This window comes from Chlorocebus sabaeus, chromosome 20, assembly GCF_047675955.1.
Source record: "Chlorocebus sabaeus isolate Y175 chromosome 20, mChlSab1.0.hap1, whole genome shotgun sequence".
NCBI lineage: Eukaryota > Metazoa > Chordata > Mammalia > Primates > Cercopithecidae > Chlorocebus > Chlorocebus sabaeus.
The window spans coordinates 100,907,565-100,927,490 of record NC_132923.1 but is presented as its reverse complement, the minus strand read 5'-3'; the positions used below and the strand labels follow the sequence as shown (position 1 = coordinate 100,927,490).

Below are 19,926 nucleotides of genomic sequence, written 5' to 3'. Positions count from 1 at the left end.
CACCAGCATCAACCACCCAGCTCCAGAACTCCCCAAAAATCCTCGTCAGTCAGCCTCTCCCATATAGCCAGGCTCACCTGCCCCATCTTGCTGGGAGGGATGGCCTAGCCTAGGGGGCTGTCTCAGCCTCATAGTCATATTAAGAGAGGGATGTGTAATCTACAACCAATCAACGACATGGGTGGGGACCAGGAAGTTAGTTTGCTGGGGATTGCATGTTCCAAATACTTCTGCAGTCTCCAGCTCTTTCCTTCCCTCAGCCCCAGTCGTGGGGCTGTAACTGGGAAAAGTCACTAAGGGAGCTTTGTTTCCACAGCTCCCTAATCCTGTAATGTTGCCCAGGTTTAACATTGGGAAAGGAAATATCTAAAACCTCACAGCATACAAACCGCTGCTCAAAAGTAGGCTGTGGTACCCAGAGGAAAGGAAGGGCGAGGGTCCCCCTGGAGAAGGGAAAGGGCGGTGCAGCTGACTTTTTTTGGCAGGGTCCAGACCCTACATAAAGCTTTCCACATCTGGGCCCCAACATTCATTCCCTTAATCTCTTTCATTCATTCAGACTCCATTGTGACTGGACTGCGACCCACACCGAGTGCTGACACAGTTGACCAAAATTGAGTCATTGCCCTGGGACCCCAAATTATAATATGGAGGGGGACATAAAGAGGCTCAGAGGATGTCCCTATATTTGGGGACATGAAACTGACTATCCCTCCTTGGTGGCCTAATCCAGCTAGAGCAGGTAAGTCCTGTGCAAACTGCCCCTCAGTGGTTCTGAAAACCCTGGTCCTTTCCTTGCACAACCAAACCACATCTCAAGCACAATGCATCAAAAACTGGGTCCCCCCATCTCAGGCCTGCACACAGACTTCAGGCAAGGCCTGGGACCCCATTTCCCTCCAACCACCTGCGTGTCTAAACCTCAGGGCCTTAGGCTATCCCTAAGCAGTGCTACCAAATACAGCCTGACACAATCTCTTGCTTCCTCCCTTTAAAAGCTATCTCAAGCTCTCTAAGCCTGGGAGAGGGAGCTGTGGGCCTGTTCCCTTTTCCCCCACAGTGCTAACCTGGCAGTAAAAGAGAATCTTCATTAAGAGCATGGGTTTTGCCCTTTGGCCCAGCTTTGAACCCTAGCTTTTCCACTTACTCACTGTATGACCTGGGCAACTTGTGGCCTCCACTCTAAAAATGGAATTCTTGTGAGCTGGCTAATGCATGCAAACTGTTCAGTAGTGTATTTCAAGTGGTAAGCACTCAATAAATGGCACCCCAACAACAGAGTTTACATGGCCTTTCTAGCCAAACCTTCCAACTTGGTGGCCAAGTGCCCTGGACAGTTCATTTTAGGTGCGTCTGGAATAATGGTCTGCTTCTAGATTTTGCTGCACACACTAGAGCCAAAAGCGACTCTGAAGGGGCTTCAGTTGCTTATACTGGCTCCCAGGTTTCCCAGACTCTCTCGTCTCTGGAAAGAAGCCACTGCTAAACCAAGTCAAACACAGACAGGGCCCATGAACCTACCTGGTCTCCTCACACCATTGTAACAAAACACCTGGAGATGAGCAGAAAGAAAACAGGACATGATTGGGATTTCACTCAAGAATGTGTCTTTATTGAAGAATTTGTAAGAAAAAAGGATGTGCCCTCTGTAAAAAGAGGAGATGTTGCCTCCAAACAGCAGGGAGGAATGAGAGCTGGGTGGCTTCCCAGAAGTCAGTGTTTCCGGCATGACTGGCTCCTTTCCTGCAAGCACTACAGTGTGTCACACTACAGCTAGCAGCTCCTCCCCACTCCCTCCCAGCCCTTCCTCCCTCCACCCCACAACCCTACAGCCATTTGAGGCAAATGGCTTTTTAAAGGCCCAGGGATAGATGTGCCAGGCTTGCCTCTTAATGGGGTCAAAGTGGGTTTTGCTTTGGAAAAATTCAAACAGGAATGTAAAAGGTTTGAGCTCTTTCTAGTCCAACAAAGGGTGATTACATCTGGCCCCTCTCAAGGGAAAGGGAGCAGAGACTGTTGCTCCTGAATGTGCACACATGGGGTAAATGGACTGTACCACAGTCTGCTCTTTATTTGAATGGAGAATGGAAACAGGTTATAAGAATATATAACATCCATGTTCAAGAGTCACTGAGTTCTGGAAGGCAGAGGGAGCACAGAGGCCTGCTGATTCCAACAGTGCTCCTGCTGGCTATCCTCGAGTCCTAGGGATGGTTATTCCTCTCCAGCTGGAAGATTGTCCTCAATCCGCCTGATGAATCTCATCCGGATTTCTGTCACACCGTCTCCTTTCAGGGTGTCCTGGACAAACTTTGCCTCCACAGCCATCTGGACCTGGGGGATAGGGGGGAAATGAAGGGGTAAACTGCCTGGCCACAGCCTCTAGGGAACCAGTGGGGATGGGGCATAACTGACTCATCCACGGGGCTGGTTTCCCACAAGGACAGGATTGACAGCGCCAATGTTCTGTTGCATAAGACAATGGCTCCAACCCTTAAGGAGAAACTTAGCAAAGAATACCCAAGAATGAGACCGTCACCAAATAAGCCTATCTGAGAATGGATGTTCCCGGGCTTTGGGGACTGACAGCACCACCTCCCAGCCTGGTATGGAGGAGCATCACCATGTAAAGATGTCCAACTTGGATCCTACCTCAGCAGCATCACCATCTTAGACAGTAAAGTGCTGGGGTGAGCCAAAGCCCTGTCTTTTCTCTCTTTCATTCATTCACTTATCAAGTCCCTATTGCATTTCAGGTGTCCCAGAAGATAAAGAGCTGCACTCACCATCTCCAAAGCTCCCCGCAACACCCCACACAAGAGATTGGAATAAATAAGGGATGAGTGGTTATCAGGAAGTTCCACAAAGTCCACCAAGGGGTTATTTTCCAAAATGAGGGAGAATTCATCACCAGCTGGGCTCCAATTAGTAATGCTTGGAGTGATGCCCAAGTACATCTTGAACGCCACCTGTCAGGGGACACAAAACAGCGCTTTAGGGAAGAGCAGCAGGAACTGTGCCACTGGGAAGGTGACAGAACTGGCAAAGGGGAAGTAAGTGGCTCAGGAACAAACCTGTGGCCTCCGCAAGATGACGCTTTGGACACTCAGGGCAACAAAGGAGAAGCATCTGTACGTGATGCTGTACCCCTCTCCTTCACGACCTCATACAATTTTGGCTGTCGCTTTGTTTTGTTTTCCCAAAAATATTTTTCTTTCTTAGACATCATACAAGTAAGCAACAACTCACTCACTGTCTGCCTGTACTTCTCAGTGGAAGGGAGCACTAGTCTTCCAACACCGTGGCTGCCCGAGTGCAGAGGCCCCTAACCCACTTCCCTGTCCTCTGTCTGTGCTACCTGAATGTACCTTCTTAAAAGTGAAAACACATTACTGGGCAGAGAAAAAGTCCTACCCTATCAGCCCTCCTAATTCCAAACTCTCACAAAGCTCTCTCCACTGTCAATCCTCTTTAGGATTTGGGTATGGCCAGCAAGCTTACAACAGAAAGCCCAACTTCAGGTAACTGACACCACAAAGTTATGGGTGCTATGTCATTATTAATACTGTAACAGACAGCACTAACACTAGTAATAGTAAACATTTACTATATGCACAATACTATGCTAAACACTAGCATTTAACCTAAATGTTTGTGTCCATTATTGATTTACGCCTTAAAACAGCCCTGTGGGTAGCTCTTATTTTCTTCATGTTAAAGATTAGGTAACTGGTGCCAGGTGCGGTGGTTCATGCCTGTAATCCCAGCACTCTGGGAGGCCAAGGTGGGCAGATCACCTGAGGCTGGAAGTTCGACACCAGCCTGACCAACACGGTGAAACCCTGTCTCTACCCAAAATACAAAATTAAAATTAGCCAGGCATGGTGGTGCATGCCTGTAATCCCAGCTACTCGGGAGGCTGAGCCAGGAGAATTGCTTGAACCCAGGGGGCGGAGGTTGCGGTGAGCCAAGATCATCGAGATCATGCCATTGCACTCTAGTCCAGGCAACAAGAGCGAGACTCAGTCTCAAAAAAAAAAAAAAAAAAAAAAGATGAGGTCACTGGTAATTAAAGAAATTCAAAATAACTTACCTAAAAACACATAACTAGTAAATACTGAAGCCAGGTTTGTGAGTCTCTATTCTTTTTTTTTTATTTCTGAGACGGAGTCTCGCTCTGTCACCCAGACTTGAGTGCAGTGACCTGATTTTGGCTCACTACAACCTCCACCTCCTGGGTTCAAGCAATTCTCTGCCTCAGCCTCCCAAGTAGCTGGGATTACAGGCACCTGCCACCACGCCCAGCAAATTTTTGTATTTTTAGTAGAGACGGGGTTTCACCATTTTGGCCAGACTGGTCTTGAACTCCTGACCTCATGAACCACCTGCCTTGGCCTCCCAAAGTGCTGGGATTACAGGCATGAGCTACCACACCCAATCAAGTCTGTATTCTTTGCCCCCATGCTACTCTGCTACACCTTCACAGTGGAAAAGCTCAGGCTTTTATTTCAGTGGGGCTTTAATCCACGGGGATTAAATAATCTATGCTATTCCTTAATGACCTGGAATGCTTTTTTGACCCAAAGAGCTGCCTAGCCAGTCTTTTGGGAGATTAAAGGCTCTCTAAGGGAGCTAGAAAGAGTGGTAAGCAGTGCCTCCCAGCAGCAATTCTTCAGCATGGACAGGTGGCCCAGAATAATGACCTTGGCAATGACATCCGCAGTTTCCCGAAAGTCATGGCACCTCCCGACATTTGACCGAGCCAAGAAATCTTCAATCAGCCGGACTCCAATGTTAAAGCCCCTGGGAAGGAAGTTAGAGAAGAGACTATGATGGAGTCTAAATGTCTTTTGTTTGAACATAAGGTTGTTGGTAGTAAAGGGAAAATGAGGATAATCTCAAAAACATCCCAGTAAATGAGTTTAGTGAGAAATGTACCCAAAATGTTGGCGGAAAAGACAGAGAACCCTGTTTTAAGCTCTAAAGGACAATGTAGACTCAATGTGCTGGGAGGCCCCATTTCTGTCTCTCCTGTGAAGGAGCTCACTCACATTTTGTCCAGCTGTTTATTCACATCTTCATCATTTTCATAGTCCTTGCATAGTTGGGTGACCAGAGCACCATAGGTCAGGGTGAAGAGCTCAGAGCTCTAAAAGAGATTCAAAAGGCAGTTGGGACCAAGTAGCACAAAAGAGAAAGTGTGGTGAGAGTCTGTATCAGCCTTGATGCAACTGTCAGGATTCCCTCTAAGTGTGTCTAGAGGAAAAGAACATCATCCCAACGGAGGAGCCAGAAAATCTGGCCCACAAGGTCAAAGTGGCAGGGCTGCAGCCAGAACTACTGCAAAATGGGCTGTAAAAGGCACCTCACGCACTAAGCAATCACTCTTCCAACACACCAAGGTAGGCTTCAGTCAACCCAAGTCTCCACCACAGCTGTCAAGCCTCAGGTCAGGTCACCAGAATCTGGTATGGGAGCAACAGTCATTCACTAGAAGCTGTGAAACACTGAAACAGACATTTACAAACTCATCTCTGTGGCTGGCAGATGTGACCAATGGCTTCCACATGTCTTAGAATGTCCTGACCTAGAGTAAACTGCACTCCTAAGGCCCCTCCCAGGAGAAACAGAGGACCCAGGGCCCAGTCCATGGGCCAGGAAGGAAGTCCCAGACCAAGTTCATCGCCCTGATGACAACTCCTTTCCAAAGTCACCAGCATGGGAGAAAATAATGTTCCTCTTAACGCACAGCCAAAATATTTCCAGGAAAAGAGGTGACTCTTCAGAATCAACTGGTTCCTATTACAATAGCAGTTAAAATCACAGAAACCCTTTCTCAGATGAAGAATTCTGGGGCTGGGAGCAGTGGCTCATGCTTGCAATACCAGCATTTTGGGAGGCCGAGGCGGGTAGTTGAAAAGGTCAGGAGACTGAGACCATCCTGGCTAACACGCTGAAACCCCGTCTCTACTAAAAACCCCGTCTCTACTAAAATTAGCCGGGCGTGGTGGCGGGCACCTGTAGTTCCAGCTACTCGGGAGGCTGAGGCAGGAGAATGGTGTGAACCCGGGAGGTAGAGCTTGCAGTGAGCTGAGATCGCGCCACTGCACTCCAGCCTGGGCGACAGAGCGAGACTCCGTCTCAAAAAAAAAAAAAAATTCTGTTACCTATCTACCAAGAAATCAATGTAGAAGGTGAAATGAGTGACAAATACCAAGACCACAGAATGAAAGCAGCAGGCAGGGTGAAAGGTATTATCAGGGTTAAAGCAAGAAACATATTAACAGCACATCTGGACCAATGGATTAACTCAGAAATAAGGCTGAAAAATCAGGATAACCACCCACTGACTTCCTTCTGAATGGAGGCTTGTCAGATTCGAAGCAAAGAAGCTTCCTCTCTTCAAGTTTTCTGGGGAAGAAAGTGTAAGAAATATAAAAGCCCAGGCTCTCAGAACCCAGTGCTCCTCATGCCATCCCCATGACCTGATGATGGGGGCATTACAAGAATAACAATTTGAATGCCTTTTGCTTAAATACTGCATTCTACTTGTATCTCATTATCTATCCCATGATAATACAGTAATCTAGGAAAGGCAAGAATTAATCCCACTTTAGAGATGAGGAAACTGAGACCCAGAATGGTTAAAGAATGTGCCCAAGGGCTGGGCGCGGTGGCTCAAGCCTGTAATCCCAGAACTTTGGGAGGTTGAGACAGGTGGATCACGAGGTCAGGAGATCGAGATCATCCTGGCTAACACAGTGAAACCTCGTCTCTACTAAAAAATACAAAAAACTAGCCAGGTGAGGTGGTGGGTGCCTGTAGTCCAGCTACTCAGGAGGCTGAGGCAGGAGAATGGCGTAAACCCAGGAAGCGGAGCTTGCAGTGAGCTGAGATCCGGCCACTGCACTCCAGCCCGGGCAACAGAGCGAGACTCTGTCTCCAAAAAAACAAAACAAAACAAAACAAAACAAAAAGAATGTGCCCAAAGACAAACAGCTAATTATTGAAATAAGTAATTTGGGGAGAAAAAAAATCAAAGGTTTCCAAGCCAGAGGTCAACCTATCCACTCTTCCCCACAACTACAATATTAATAAGCCCTACTCAATAAAAAGAAAAACAGGAGGAAAAAAAAAATACCCAAAAAACTTAGCTGTATTAGAGTCAAAGAAAATCAGTTTCAGGATCAGGAGGCCCTTTGAACTCAACTAAACAGTCAGATCAGTATCTCCAAGAGACTATTTACCAAATATGGCAATTAAGGGGAAGCTGTTAAGGAGGGGAAGGATTTTTTTTAGTAAAGTCAAGGGCTTGGCACTAGAATGGTTTGGGCATGAATGGATGGAAACAATCCAGCAGTTACCAGTCCAGAGAATTAGCACCACTGCATTAAATCAGGAGAGCTTTCATTCCATTATTAATGAGCCCTTGGATGGAGACTCCAAGAGCCTCAGGCCACCATGATGCCAAGTATCAAGCACCTTATACATGCAGCTACCTCCTATTTACCAATAAGAAAAATCAAGGTCCTGGACAGATCTGCTGGTGGTCATGGAATCAATATACCTGGGATCTGGGAATGGCATCCCTAAGTTAGGCTCTCCATACCCTCTCTTGATTTGCAAGTCTATCTTCATCTTCAATTACGAACCAAGCCTCTGTGGAACTGTGAGTGACATAAATGTATAACTTAAAGGCCTTTATGCTATAAAAATGGAAGGGAGGGCCAGGTGTGCTGGCTCACACTGGTAATTCCGGCACTTTGGGAGGCTGAGGCGGGAGGATCACTTGAGCCCAGGGATTTCAGACCAGCCTGGGCAAATAGTGAGACCCCCCAACTTTACAAAAAATTTAAAAAATTAGCCAAGCATAGTCGTGGATGCCTATTGTCTCAGCTACTCGGGAGGCTGAGGGGGAGGATGGCTTGAGCCTGGGACATCAAGCCTGCAATGAACTGTAATTGCACCACTGTACTCCTGCCTAGGTAAAAGAGACCCTGTCTCAAAAAATAAAAATAAATATAAATATAAACAAATAAAATAGGAGTGGGCTATGGTATAATGAAAACAAATCGCCGGGCGTGGTGGCTCAAGCCTGTAATCCCAGCACTTTGGGAGGCCGAGATGGGCGGATCACGAGGTCAGGAGATCAAGACCATCCTGGCTAACACGGTGAAACCCCGTCTCTACTACAAAATACAAAAAAAAACCTAGCCGGGTGAGGTGGCGGGCGCCTGTAGTCCCAGCTACTCGGGAGACTGAGGCAGGAGAATGGCGTAAGCCCAGGAGGCGGAGCGTGCAGTGAGCTAAGATCCGGCCACTGCACTCCAGCCTGGGCTACAGAGCGAGACTCCATCTCAAAAAAAAAAACAAAAAAAAAAAAAACAAGAAAACAAATCATTCATTCAACATTTACTGTGTACCAGGCTATCTAACAGGAGGGGAAGAGACAACAAAGCCAAATAAAATACATGATTTGCCAAACGGCGATAGGTGCTATGGAGAAAAATAAAGCACAAAAACAGATTGGGGGTATGTATGTGTGTACGTACGTGTGTGTGTGTGTGTGTGTGTGTTGGGGGGTGGTTAATTTTAATAGAATAATCAGGGAAGGCCTCACTAAGGTGATATTTGGTAAGCCATGAAGATATCTGGATAGATATCTGGTCTAAAAAAATTCTAGGCACTATTTCTAAAGATTCTGAGGTAGAAGTATGCCTGGTGTGTTTGAGAAACAGCGGGAGGCTCTTGGCATTAGAAATGAGTAAGCAAGAGAGAATAGAAGAGGAAATCAGATAAGTGACAGGAGGTTGTAGAGTCGGAAGATCCGGGTTTTCAGCCCTTGTGACCTTTAAAACAAAAGTTCTCATGGGATCATAAAGGTCAACCAGCCCAATCTCTTCACTGAACATAAGCACCACATCTCTGCTACCACCAGAAACATGAATATCTTCTGCAACACATCTATTTTTGAGACGGAGTCTCGCTCTGTCGCCCAGGCTGGGGTGCATTGGCGTGATCTCAGCTCACTGCAAGCTCCGCCTCCTGAGTTCATGCCATTCTTCTGCCTCAGCCTCCTGAGTAGCTGGGACTGCAGGTGCCCACCACCATGCCCGGCTAATTTTTTGTATTTTTAGTAGAGGCAGGGTTTCACTGTTAGCCAGGATGGTCTCGATCTCCTGACCTCGTGATCCGCCCGTCTCAGCCTCCCAAAGTGCTGGGATTACAGGCGTGAGCCACCGCGCCCAGCCAACACATCTATTTTGGTAACAGTTTCTCATAACCATGAGAGTCTAGCAGCACAAATATTATTCATCCCCATTTAACAGATGACAGGTTAAGTAACTGAAACTCAACAGCCTTCTTATAGTTGAGCATTTATCCTGTAAAAAGCTTTGTTATCCTAAGCTGCTGCTTAACCTTCCTGAACATTAGTTTTTCCCATCTGTAAAATGGTGACAATGTTACCCGCCTTTCAGAGTTACTGTGCAATTCCAGCGAAATTTCAATCAGATAATGATGTTTGTGGAGCACCCACTGCACAGCAGGTACTCAAGAAATACATGCTTATTTTTATTCTTAAACTGGTGCCATGTGGTGTGGTGCTAGAGAGCACCCTGAACTAGGTTCAAGGAGGGCAAGTACAGCACTTTGGGAGGCCGAGGCGGACGGATCACTTGAGGTCTGGAGTTTGAGACCAGCCTGGCCAACACAGTGAAACCCATTCTCTACTAAAACTACAAAAATTAGCCGGGCGTGGTGGCAGGCGCCTGTAATCCCAGCTACTTAGGAGGCTGTGGCAGGAGAATTGCTTGAACCCAGGAGGCAGAGATTGCGGTGAGCCAAGATTGCGCCACTGCACTTCAGCCTGGGAGACAAGAGTTAGACCCTGTCTCAGAAAAAAAAAAAAAAAAAAAATGGAGGGCAAGTAATAAGGAAAGAAAGAGATTTTGAATTAATATAAACAACTTTCTGGCTGGGCATGGTGGCTCATGCCTATAATCCCAGCACTTTAGGAGTCCGAGGCAGGGGTCAGAAGTGGTCACCTGAGCCCAGGAGTTTGAGACTAGCCTAGGAAACACAATGAGAACCCATCTTTTAAAAAATAGAACAAATTAGCTGGGTGTGGTGGCCCATGCCTGTAGTCCCAGCTACTCAGGAGGCTGAGGTGAGAGGATGGCTTGAGCCTAAGAAGTCAAGGCTGCAGTGAACTGTGATTACACCACTGCATTCCAGCCTGGGCAACACAGCAAGATCCTGAAAGCCTGATTTGGAGTCTGGACTTGCTGCTTAACAGCTGTGAATACTTAGGTAAATCAATTTACCGGGCTAAGCCTCAATCTTCTAACTCAAAAAAAGTAACAGTAAAACAGTAAAATCTGCCATGCCATTCACAGGGTTGTTGGTAGGATCTAGTAAGATAATGGACTTGAATGTGCTTTGCAGACAAGAAACCACAGGATTTATAGCAGCTATGCCAACATGATCTCCAACTACTTCAGGTACAACATGAACAAAGTAAATGAAACCAGCTCTACACTCAGGTGAGACACCACTTGACAGTTTTCAGGAGGCCTTTCTTCCAGTCAGTGCCCCAAACAAAATGTCAACTCTCCTTAAGGAGGTTGTTTTTTTTTTTTTTGGAGACAGAGTCTCGCTCTGTTGCCCAGGCTGGAGTGCAGTGGCGCCATCTTGGCTCACTGCGAGCTCCACCTCCCAGGTTCACGCCATTCTCCTTCCTCAGCCTCCCGACTAGCTCGGACTACAGGTGTGTGCCACCACACCCAGCTAATTTGTCTATTTTTAGTAGAGACAGTGTTTCACCATGTTGGCCAGGATGGTCTCCAGTCTCTTGACCTCGTGATCCACCCGCCTCAGCCTCCCAAAGTGCTGGGTTACAGGCGTGAGCCACCGCACCTGGCCTACTTCCTTTATTTAAAAAAAAAAAAAAAAAAAAAAAAGATGACGAAGCTGATGCTAGAATAATGAACAAACCTGCCCGAGGTAACACGGCAAGTAAGTGGTTAAACTAGAACTCAGGTGCAGCCGGTACTATACCTCTGTATGGCATACATTTCTTTTCATTTTTCCACTGCTAAAAGATACACAGTATATATGGTATACATTTCTGTCTCCCTCACAGAGTATGTGCTTCTCAAAGTTAGGGACTAGGACTTCATCCTTGCATCTCCCACAGCATCTAGCACAGAGCTCTGCATATAGTTGGGGCTGAGGAAAAGTTTATTGGACAAAAGGGCTGTTTCTGTTTGCACAGACTAAAATCTAGTTACTTGGGCATATTAACAATTTAGGTGGCTCTTGAGCCGTTTGCTCAATCCTGCTCCTGCTTTGTGGAGTGTACTTTCATTTTAATAAATCAATGCTAAAAAAGAAGGCTGGGTGCAGTGGCTCAAACCTGTAATCCCAGCAATTTGAGAGGCTGAGGCGGGCAGATCACTTGAGGTTAGGAGTTTGAGACCAACCTAGGAATACAAAAATCAGCCGGGCGTAGTGGTGGGTGCCTGTAATCCTAGCTATTTGGGAGGCTGAGGCAGGAGAATCTTTTGAACCCGGGAGGTGGAGGTTGCAGTGAGCTGAGATCGGGCCACTGCACTCCAGCCTAGGTGATAGAGCAAGACTCTGTCTCAAAACACAAAACAAAACAATTTAGGTCTTGGAAAGCTTAAATGGAACACAAATGCAATCCCAGTAAGTTGTGAGGCGGAGCTGGAGGGATTGCTTGAACCTAGAAGTTTGAGACCTCAAGACCAACCAGAGCAACACAGGGAGACCCCTAGCTCTACAAAAAAAAAGAAAAGAAAAAAAAAAAAATTAGCCAAGCATGGTGGTGCACACCTATAGTACCAGCTACTTGGGAGGCTGAGGTGGGAGGATTGCTTGAACTCTGGAGGTCAGGCTGGATGAGCCCCGATCATGCCACTGCACTCCAGCCTGGGTAAATCATTTAAAATTTAAAATTAAACAGTGCTATGAAGACAATCAGCATAGAGTTAGAGGTTAGAGAATTAGGTAACCAGGAGGGAAGGCCTCTCAAAGGAGGTGACATGTAAGTAACTATGAATGAAGCCAGGAGTGGGCTAGGTGACTATCTAGAGGAAGGGAGTTCCAAGAGCCTTGAGGGCAGGAGTATGCTGCTGCCCCTCCCTAATTACCTTACTTCACTGAAACGAAGAATACTGGGAGTTGGGGGTAGAGTCTGCAGGTTTTTGTTAAAGAGTTCAATATTGATTTCAGGTTTAAAAAATGGATAAAATGAGAGCAAACTACGAAAACTAACCAGGAAGACCTCTGCTCATCTCACAGGAAAAGGAGAAGGAAACATTTACCACACCCCTCACATTTTACACCACCCCATGTAATATTAGGTAGGCGTTACTATCCCCATTTTATAGATAAAGAAATTGAAGATCTATCAAGTCAGAATTCCAATCAAGGTCCATGTATTTCCCCTAACCTGACATTGTTTCCTAACAAAATATTCTCATCTTTTGGCCAGGTGCGGTGGCTCACCCTGTAATCCCAGCACTCTGGGAGTCCGAACAGGCAGGCAGATCACTTAAGGCCACGAGTTTGAGACCAGGCTGGCCAATATGGTGAAACCACATCTCAACTAAAAATACAAAAATTGGCTGGGCGCAGTGGCTCACGCCTGTAATCCCAGCACTTTGGGAGGCCGAGGAAGGTGGATTACCTGAGGTTGGGAGTTCGAGACCAGCCTGGCCAACATGGTGAAACCCCATCTCTACTAAAAATACAAAAATTAACCAGGCGTGGTCGTGGCCACCTGTAATCCCAGCTACTCGGGAGGCTGAGGCAGGAGAACTGCTTGAACCTGGCAGGTTGCAGTGAGCCAAGTTAGTACCACCGCACTACAGCCTGGGTGACAGAGAGAGACTTCGTCTGGGGACGGGAGGGGGTAGAAAAAATGAAAAATGACCTAAGTCTGCAGCCCCAGCCCCTAGTCCAACTTTATAGGACCATATGGTGTCCAACTATTCCCCGGGAAAGAAGGGAGCCACCCACTCCATAAAGGGCACCACTCACTGCTTCCTCTGGCCCATCTCTTATTTCATTGAATAAAACGTTCCTTTCTGGCATGACCAGTAACTGAACATCTCTCACAATACCCACGCCACAGTGCGAGTCACTATAGCCTAAGAGTATAGCCTAACAGTCTGAAGCATTAGCTTTGGAGTTAAACACGGGTCCAAGTCCTAACTTTCCAGGTGTAAATGTGAGAAAATTACGTAAGCTCTCCAAGCTGTTAAAAACGGCAATCATGTTATCCATCAGATACGGGCTACTCTGCAGATTAACTGAGATACTGGAATGCATGTAACGTGCGCGGCCCGGTGCCTAACACACAGTAATAGAGCAGTAAGTGGCAGTTACTGATATTTATTACCGTCGTTGTTGTTGGCTTAGGACATAGCCGCACTCAGGCCTTGGGGGCGGGGTCTCCACGGGAAAGAGGTCTCCTCCGGGGAACTTCTCCGACGGTTCCCTAACCTGCCTGGGACGTCCCAGAGTGATCCAGCAAGAGGCTTCCCCCTGCCAGAGCTCACAAAAGGGCCCTTTTCCAAACGCGCCTCGCGCTCGGCGCCGGGCCCCTTCCCTGTACGCCTCAATTTCGCCCCGCCCGCCGAGGTCACGCGCTCCAAGTTACCATTTTCTTGCTCTCGGTGCCACGGTTCGCCTGCCTCGACATGGTGCCGGCCGCCCCGCCCCACTCTCCTAGCCAAGGGTTAGCTCGGCGACCCCTGCAGACGCCGCCCGCCTAGCCGCTGCCCCTCAGCCCAAGGGACTGACTGGCACTGACTCACTGCGCCTGCGCGGCCTGCCGCGGGGCACCACGGGACTCGTGGTCCGGCCGACGAAGGTAATTTCCGCCCAACAAACGTCGGACTACAACACCCAACAGCCTCTTTGGCAGCACCGCCTCTTAACGCAGTCAACAACTACCACTCCCGGAGTGCTCCGCGCGCGCCTGCCTGGTAGAGCCCAGCTCGCCCTGGATAGCATCCCAGCCACTAGGTGGCGTCCGCAGCCTTCAGTAATCCTGGGTAATCCACACGGTTCCCCCGGTCCCCCTCCCCCCGCGCCCGGCTCTGAGATGATGCTCCGCAAATTCCTCTCTCGCCAGGGTTGGTGTTGGAAAGTCCCTCTTTCGAGCTAGCTTCTTCCGCTGTTGCGATTTAGCTCCAGAAGCTCCCAAGATGTCCCAGAAAACTAGCAATGACTCACACAGAATTGGCTTCTTCATTAGAAAAATATGTAATGACCTACTATGTGCCAAGCATTTCGCTAGAGGCTTTCTCTTCAGACTGCCATCTGTTCCCAAACCCCAAATGCTGCCAGCATCTGCATTCTACCACCTGTGGCTTCGTGATGGAATATCCAGTCTTTTAGATAAAGTTCAAGTCACTTTCTCCCCCTCCATCCCCCTAGAACAGCTACACTGCCTGGTTCCCAGGAAACAAAGATCACTAACTGTCGTGGCTGTCAGTTCTGAGTTCTAATCCCAGCTTTGCCATTTTAGGCAAGTTGCTGAATCTCTCTCAGTTGTTGTAAAGATTGGTGAGCCACGCATGCCCAGCACTTGGGCGCATAAAAGGCATAAAATAAACGTGTATTCCCTTCCAGCCACCCTCCAAAAACAAGCCAACAAACAGGCCCCAGAAACACGAAGAGAATGTGCTGGCTGAACCCTCACCCATCACCAAGGGGAAGTCTACAGTCCCTGACCACAGCTCTTTGGTTTCAGCTCCAGCGGTCTCTCAGCTGATCAACTCTGAGGAAGCTGGGCTGGGGGGTCCCTGAGCACTCTCTGTTCACTTAGGCCTGGTAGCCTGACTGTAGCAGCTGCATTCTGGCCCCTAGCCCTCACCATGACAACCAGCCTGTCCAGACATGAGCCAGCCAGGTTAGGGAGGGCTGCGGGGGCCGCTCAGGCTGCAAGCTGGTGCCCAGGGTTCCCCCAGTCCCTCCCTCAGGTTGCAGGACCAATCATTATTATACCCCTTTCCCCAGACATTCTGTTTCCTCCCTAGAGGCAGTGACCCCTCACTCTCCATCCTGTGTAATGCCACAGGGGAAGGAGCCAAGGGCCGAGGGCTCTCGGAAGGAACTTGAGGGTTGGTTGGGGTTGGGGGAGGAAAGCAGGGGTCAACTAGCCCCCAAGGGCCAGCTCATCTTGAGAAGAGGCCTCTGCATTCCCAGGAGAGAGGACAGCTGAGGTGAAAGCTGCAGTTGGCCAGCCTGTCTGTCGGTCTGGGCTCCTCCCTGCCGGCTGCCCTTGGCTGCCCACAGAAACCTGAGTCATACTCACGGCCAGCCACCCGACCCCACCCTGCCTGCTGTCAAGCAGGGCGGTTCTAGAGAGACTGGAGGTGGAGCCTTTCCCTGCCTGTCCAACAGCCTCTGAGATTTTGCCTCTCTCTGCCTGGGATTCCTCCACTTGGCGTCTCTTCCTCTTTGGGACTTGCAATGTCATTAGTCCTGAATTAACAGTGGGGGTGGGGGCCATCTCAGAATGATCTATATGATCCCCTCCTCACTCAGATGGGTTCTTAAAGCCTTCTTAGGCTGAGCACAGTGGCTCATGCCAGTAACCCCAGCATACCGGGAGGCAAAGGCAGGAGGAACACTGTAGCCCAGGAGTTTTGAGACCAGCCTGGGCAACATAGTGAGACCCCCATCTCCATAAAAAATAATTTTTAAAAAGGCTGTTCTGTTATGAAATAGTCACTCTTTTGTTTCTTTACTAACAAAAATAAATAAAAATTAAAAGAAAAAAAAACGAGCTGAGCATTGTGGCATGCACCTGTGGTCCCCAGCTACTAGGAAGGCTAAGGTGGGAAGACTGCTTGAACCCAGGAGGTGGAGGCTGCAGTGAGCCATGTTTGCACTACTGCACTCCAGCCTGGGTGACAGAACTGAAACCTTGTCTTAAAAACAAAAAAAAAAACAAAAAAACAAACAAAACTCCTTAGACAGCTGTTCCAAGGATTCTCCCTATGGTTTCCATCATTCCCAAATCCCAAACCCTCCCTACAACCTCTAGGGGCCAGGACATTGAGGAACACCAGATGTCCCCTCGCCACCCTCTTCTCCTTCTCCCTAGAAAACAACACAAGGGATAGCTTTCTGTTCCTATCAGGGGCTCTAGACAAAGACTCTCTCCTAGGAACCCAAAGGGTTGAACCTATTTAGTCCTGTATCTGAGTTCCCCGCCTCCCCAAAAGCTGGAGGGGGAGGGGCAGTTGGCATCACCAGCCCCAGGGAGTGGGCCCCGGAGGCTGTGGCCCCCCAGGAAGGCCGGTGCTGGTTAGAGACCCCTTGTTGCTGCAGTCCCTTGAGGCTGGGGCAGTGCCTTGAGGCTGGGGTGGGAGTGAGAATGTGATGCCTATTCTCTCTGCCCCCACTGTGAGGCCCCTCCCACTTCCTGCAGTACTCTGTGGGTGTGGGAGCAGCATCCAGGGCCTCAGTCATGAGATTTGTAACTTTGTTAACTCCCCCTGTGATTTCCTTCACCTCTCCATCAGGTTCATCCCGGATCCTGCCGCACCAAACCTAGGAGGCTGAAAATGCCCTTGCCTTTCTTCCCCTAGGGGAAACAGGATGGAAACATATTTTTCTTTTTTTTTTTTCTCCTTTTTTTTTTTTTTTTTTTTTTTTTTTTAGAGTCTTGCTCTGTTGCCCAGGCTGGAGTGCAGTGGTAGTGGTGAGATCTTGGCTCACTGCAACCTCCGCCTCCCAAGTTCAAATGATTCTCCTGCCTCAGCCTCCTGAGCAGCTGGGACTACAGGCATGTGCCACCATGCTTGGCTAATGTTTTTGTATTTTTGGTAGAGACTGGGTTTCGACATGTTGGCCAGGTTGGTCATGAACTCCTGACCTCAGGTCATCTGCCCACCTTCACCTCCCAAGGTGCTGGGATTACAGGCATGAGCCACCCCGCCTGGCCACAAATTTTTCTATTATACTCTTTTTTTTAAATATTTTTTTTTTGCTCTCTTTTCTCTCTCTCTTTTTTCAGACAAGGTCTCTGTCATCCAGGCTGGAGTGCAGTGGTACAAACATGGCTCATTGCAGCCTTGATCTCCTGGGCTCAAGTGATCCTCCCACCTCAGCCTCCTGAGTAGTTCAGACTACAGGCACGCACCACCATGCCTGGTTAATTTTTTGTATTTTTGATGGAGACAGGATTTCACCATGTTGCCCAGGCTACTCTCGAACTCCTGAGCTCAAGCAATCCGCCTGCATCAGCCTTCCAAAGGGAAAGGAACAGCTCACTCATGCCTGTTTCCATGCAGAAGGAGGAGACCGCCATGGGCCACGATCTCCTCCTGCCCTGAGGAGACTGCCCTGGTCCAGAGGTCCCTGTCCCTCCTGCAAAGACTGCAGAGAATGCTGTTGGGACTTCAGCCTCTTATGTTAGGGTTTCAACAAGTACCCGACTTGCTCCTTCTCCGGGATGTCTAATATTTGTGGTGCCCCATGCAGCGTCACCTAGCCCCAAACTCAGAGAGACGTCCACTCTTTTTTTTTTTTTTTTTTTTTTTTTTTTGAGACGGAGTCTCGCTCTGCCGCCCATGCTGGAGTGCAGTGGCCGGATCTCGGCTCACTGCAAGCTCTGCCTCCCGGGTTCACGCCATTCTCCTGCCTCAGCCTCCCGAGTAGCTGGGACTACAGGCGCCCGCCACCTCGCCCGGCTAGTTTTTTTTTTTTTAGTAGAGATGGGGTTTCACCGTGTTAGCCAGGATAGTCTCGATCTCCTGACCTCGTGATCCGCCCGTCTCGGCCTCCCAAAGTGCTGGGATTACAGGCTTGAGCCACCGCGCCCGGCCTGAGACGTCCACTCTTAACCCTCTTGGTTGCTGGGGCCTGGGATCCGCCAGGGATCCTGGCCAGTGAGGAGGAGAATGGAGAGGAGTCCACTTCCTCTGTCCACCAACTGTCTCAATCACGGAAAATGGGTGCTCTCCAGACACCCCCTCAGCCATCCTTCCCGCACTCCCCGTGGACTCGTCAGCAGTGCAGGAAACCTTCGGGTCTGGCCAGGAGAATTGTCATTTAAGCTGCCAAACTCCCAGATGCTCTGCTGGTCTCCAGAATCAACATATTATGAGTTCCTCACCCTCAGGCTAGGGAAGGGTTCCTCAACCTTAGCACTACTGACATTTTGCACCTGAGAATTCCTTATTGTGAGGATGGTCCTACGCAATGTAGGATGGTAAGCAGTATCCCTAGCTTCTACGCAGTAGCTGCCATGTTTACAGACACACCCCCCCACACACCGCCATGTGTCTCTAAACACGGCTAAATGTCTCCTGGGGGGCAAAATTACCCTTGGTTGAGAACCCCTGACATAGGCTAATACCACGCGCTGTCTCTTTTTAGTGAGCTCCCCACAGTCAATCTCGAAGACAATAGATTTCCAGTTCTAAAGTCTGCTCTCCCTTCCTCTACTGAAAACCCTCATGATCTTCAACAGCTCCCCATGCTCATTTCCAAGCCATTTGGCATTCAAGTCCTCCTGCGTGGGCTGTGCCTGACCTATCTGTTCATTTTTAGCTGCCATTTCCGCCTCCACTATTTTTTTTGTTTGTTTGGCTGTTTGTTTGTTTTGTTGTGGCAGGGTCTCATTCTGTTGCCCAGGCTGGAGTGCAGTGGCACGATCTTGGCTCACTGTAACCTCCGCCTCCGAGGTTCAAGCGATTCTCCTGCCTCAGCCTCTGGAGTAGCTGGGATTACAGGCGCACACCACCACACCTGGCTAACTTTTGTATTTTAGGTAGAGACAGGTTTTCACCATGTTGGCCAGGCTGATCTCGAACTCCTGACTTCAAGCAATCCTCTCACCTTGGCCTCCCAAATTGCTGGGATTACAGTGTGAGCCACCACAGCCAGTCACTATTCTTGAACCGTAGCCAATGGTGGGTATCTCACTACTCCCATCCAACCATCCATCCATCCATCCATCTATCTTCATCCCTGCAGTAATCTCAAGACAAGGGGTGGGAGGTGGGAGAAGAACCATCCCAGAGGGCTCTCCCCATACATGTTCCTGAATTCTGCTGTCTGGCCACTGCCTGGGTCAGGTCTGGCCTGTCCAGCTCTGGAAGAGGCAGGCTGTGAGGCCTCTGACCTCACAAAGGACTGTCATGAACTCCAACATCCCTGCAGTCCCCCCACCCTGCAGATAAGATGACTGACACAAAGATGCGGGATCTGCTTCTCGTCCTTCCACTTTTACTCATCAATGCCTTCATCACCATTATACTTATTTACTGAGCACTTCCTAGATGCCAGGTTCTGTGCTCAGCACTTCATTTCCATTGCCTTATTTAATCTTTACAAAGACCCCAAGATACCTCATAGCACTATTATTTTTCTGATTTTGTAGGAAAGCAAATTAGTTTTCTTTAGAAAAGTCACTAGCTCAAGGTTGCTGGCTCCAGTTGCCGCCCTTCTATCATCATCCTTTTCTAATGTTTTTGGGCCAGAGGGGACACTATTCCCTTCCCAGGCCTTCCCAAGAGTGTCCAAGCCCCCGGGTATGCACACATCCCAGGACAGGCTGCTCCCAGGTTGCCTGAGCTGGTGACCCTTTTGTTTCCCACTCTATCCCTCCAAATGGCCGCTTTCTGGAGCTGCTAAAAGGAAGGAGGCACTGGCGGGAAGGGGGGCAAGGGGGACAGTATCTCACTGGGCCTAATCTCTGGACAATGAAGAACTAGAGAACTGACCTTCTAGAAGTCAGGACAAAGGGCAGGGCCAGGGTGTGCAGGGCCCAGCTGCCCCTCCTCCTCCCCACCAACCCAAGTCCCTGCGGCAGCACCATCACCCATCCACCTTCCCAGCAAGCTCCCCATTCTGCCCCGGGCTGGGCCTGGCTTGGCT

The 19,926-nt window shown here is 48.9% G+C and overlaps 1 protein-coding gene across 3 annotated transcripts; it reads right to left on the bottom strand.

Moving 5' to 3' along the window:
- Positions 1–1,584: 1,584 nt before the first annotated feature.
- TRAPPC3 (trafficking protein particle complex subunit 3) lies at positions 1,585–13,844 on the bottom strand. Of its 3 annotated transcripts, none has more exons than XM_007979407.3 (5): positions 13,688–13,844; positions 5,052–5,149; positions 4,704–4,827; positions 2,787–2,969; positions 1,585–2,334 (listed from the first exon to the last, which is right to left on the bottom strand). In XM_007979407.3, the coding sequence occupies exons 1-5, from the start codon at positions 13,727–13,729 to the stop codon at positions 2,215–2,217; spliced, it is 567 nt and encodes a 188-aa protein (XP_007977598.1). In that variant the 5' UTR covers positions 13,730–13,844; the 3' UTR covers positions 1,585–2,214. The 3 variants fall into 3 exon arrangements, with proteins under 3 accessions (XP_007977598.1, XP_007977599.1, XP_007977600.1); XM_007979408.3 differs by having other exon boundaries at positions 4,704–4,803; positions 13,688–13,843; XM_007979409.3 differs by having other exon boundaries at positions 4,704–4,803; positions 13,427–13,837.
- Between the last annotated feature and the right edge of the window lie 6,082 nt (positions 13,845–19,926).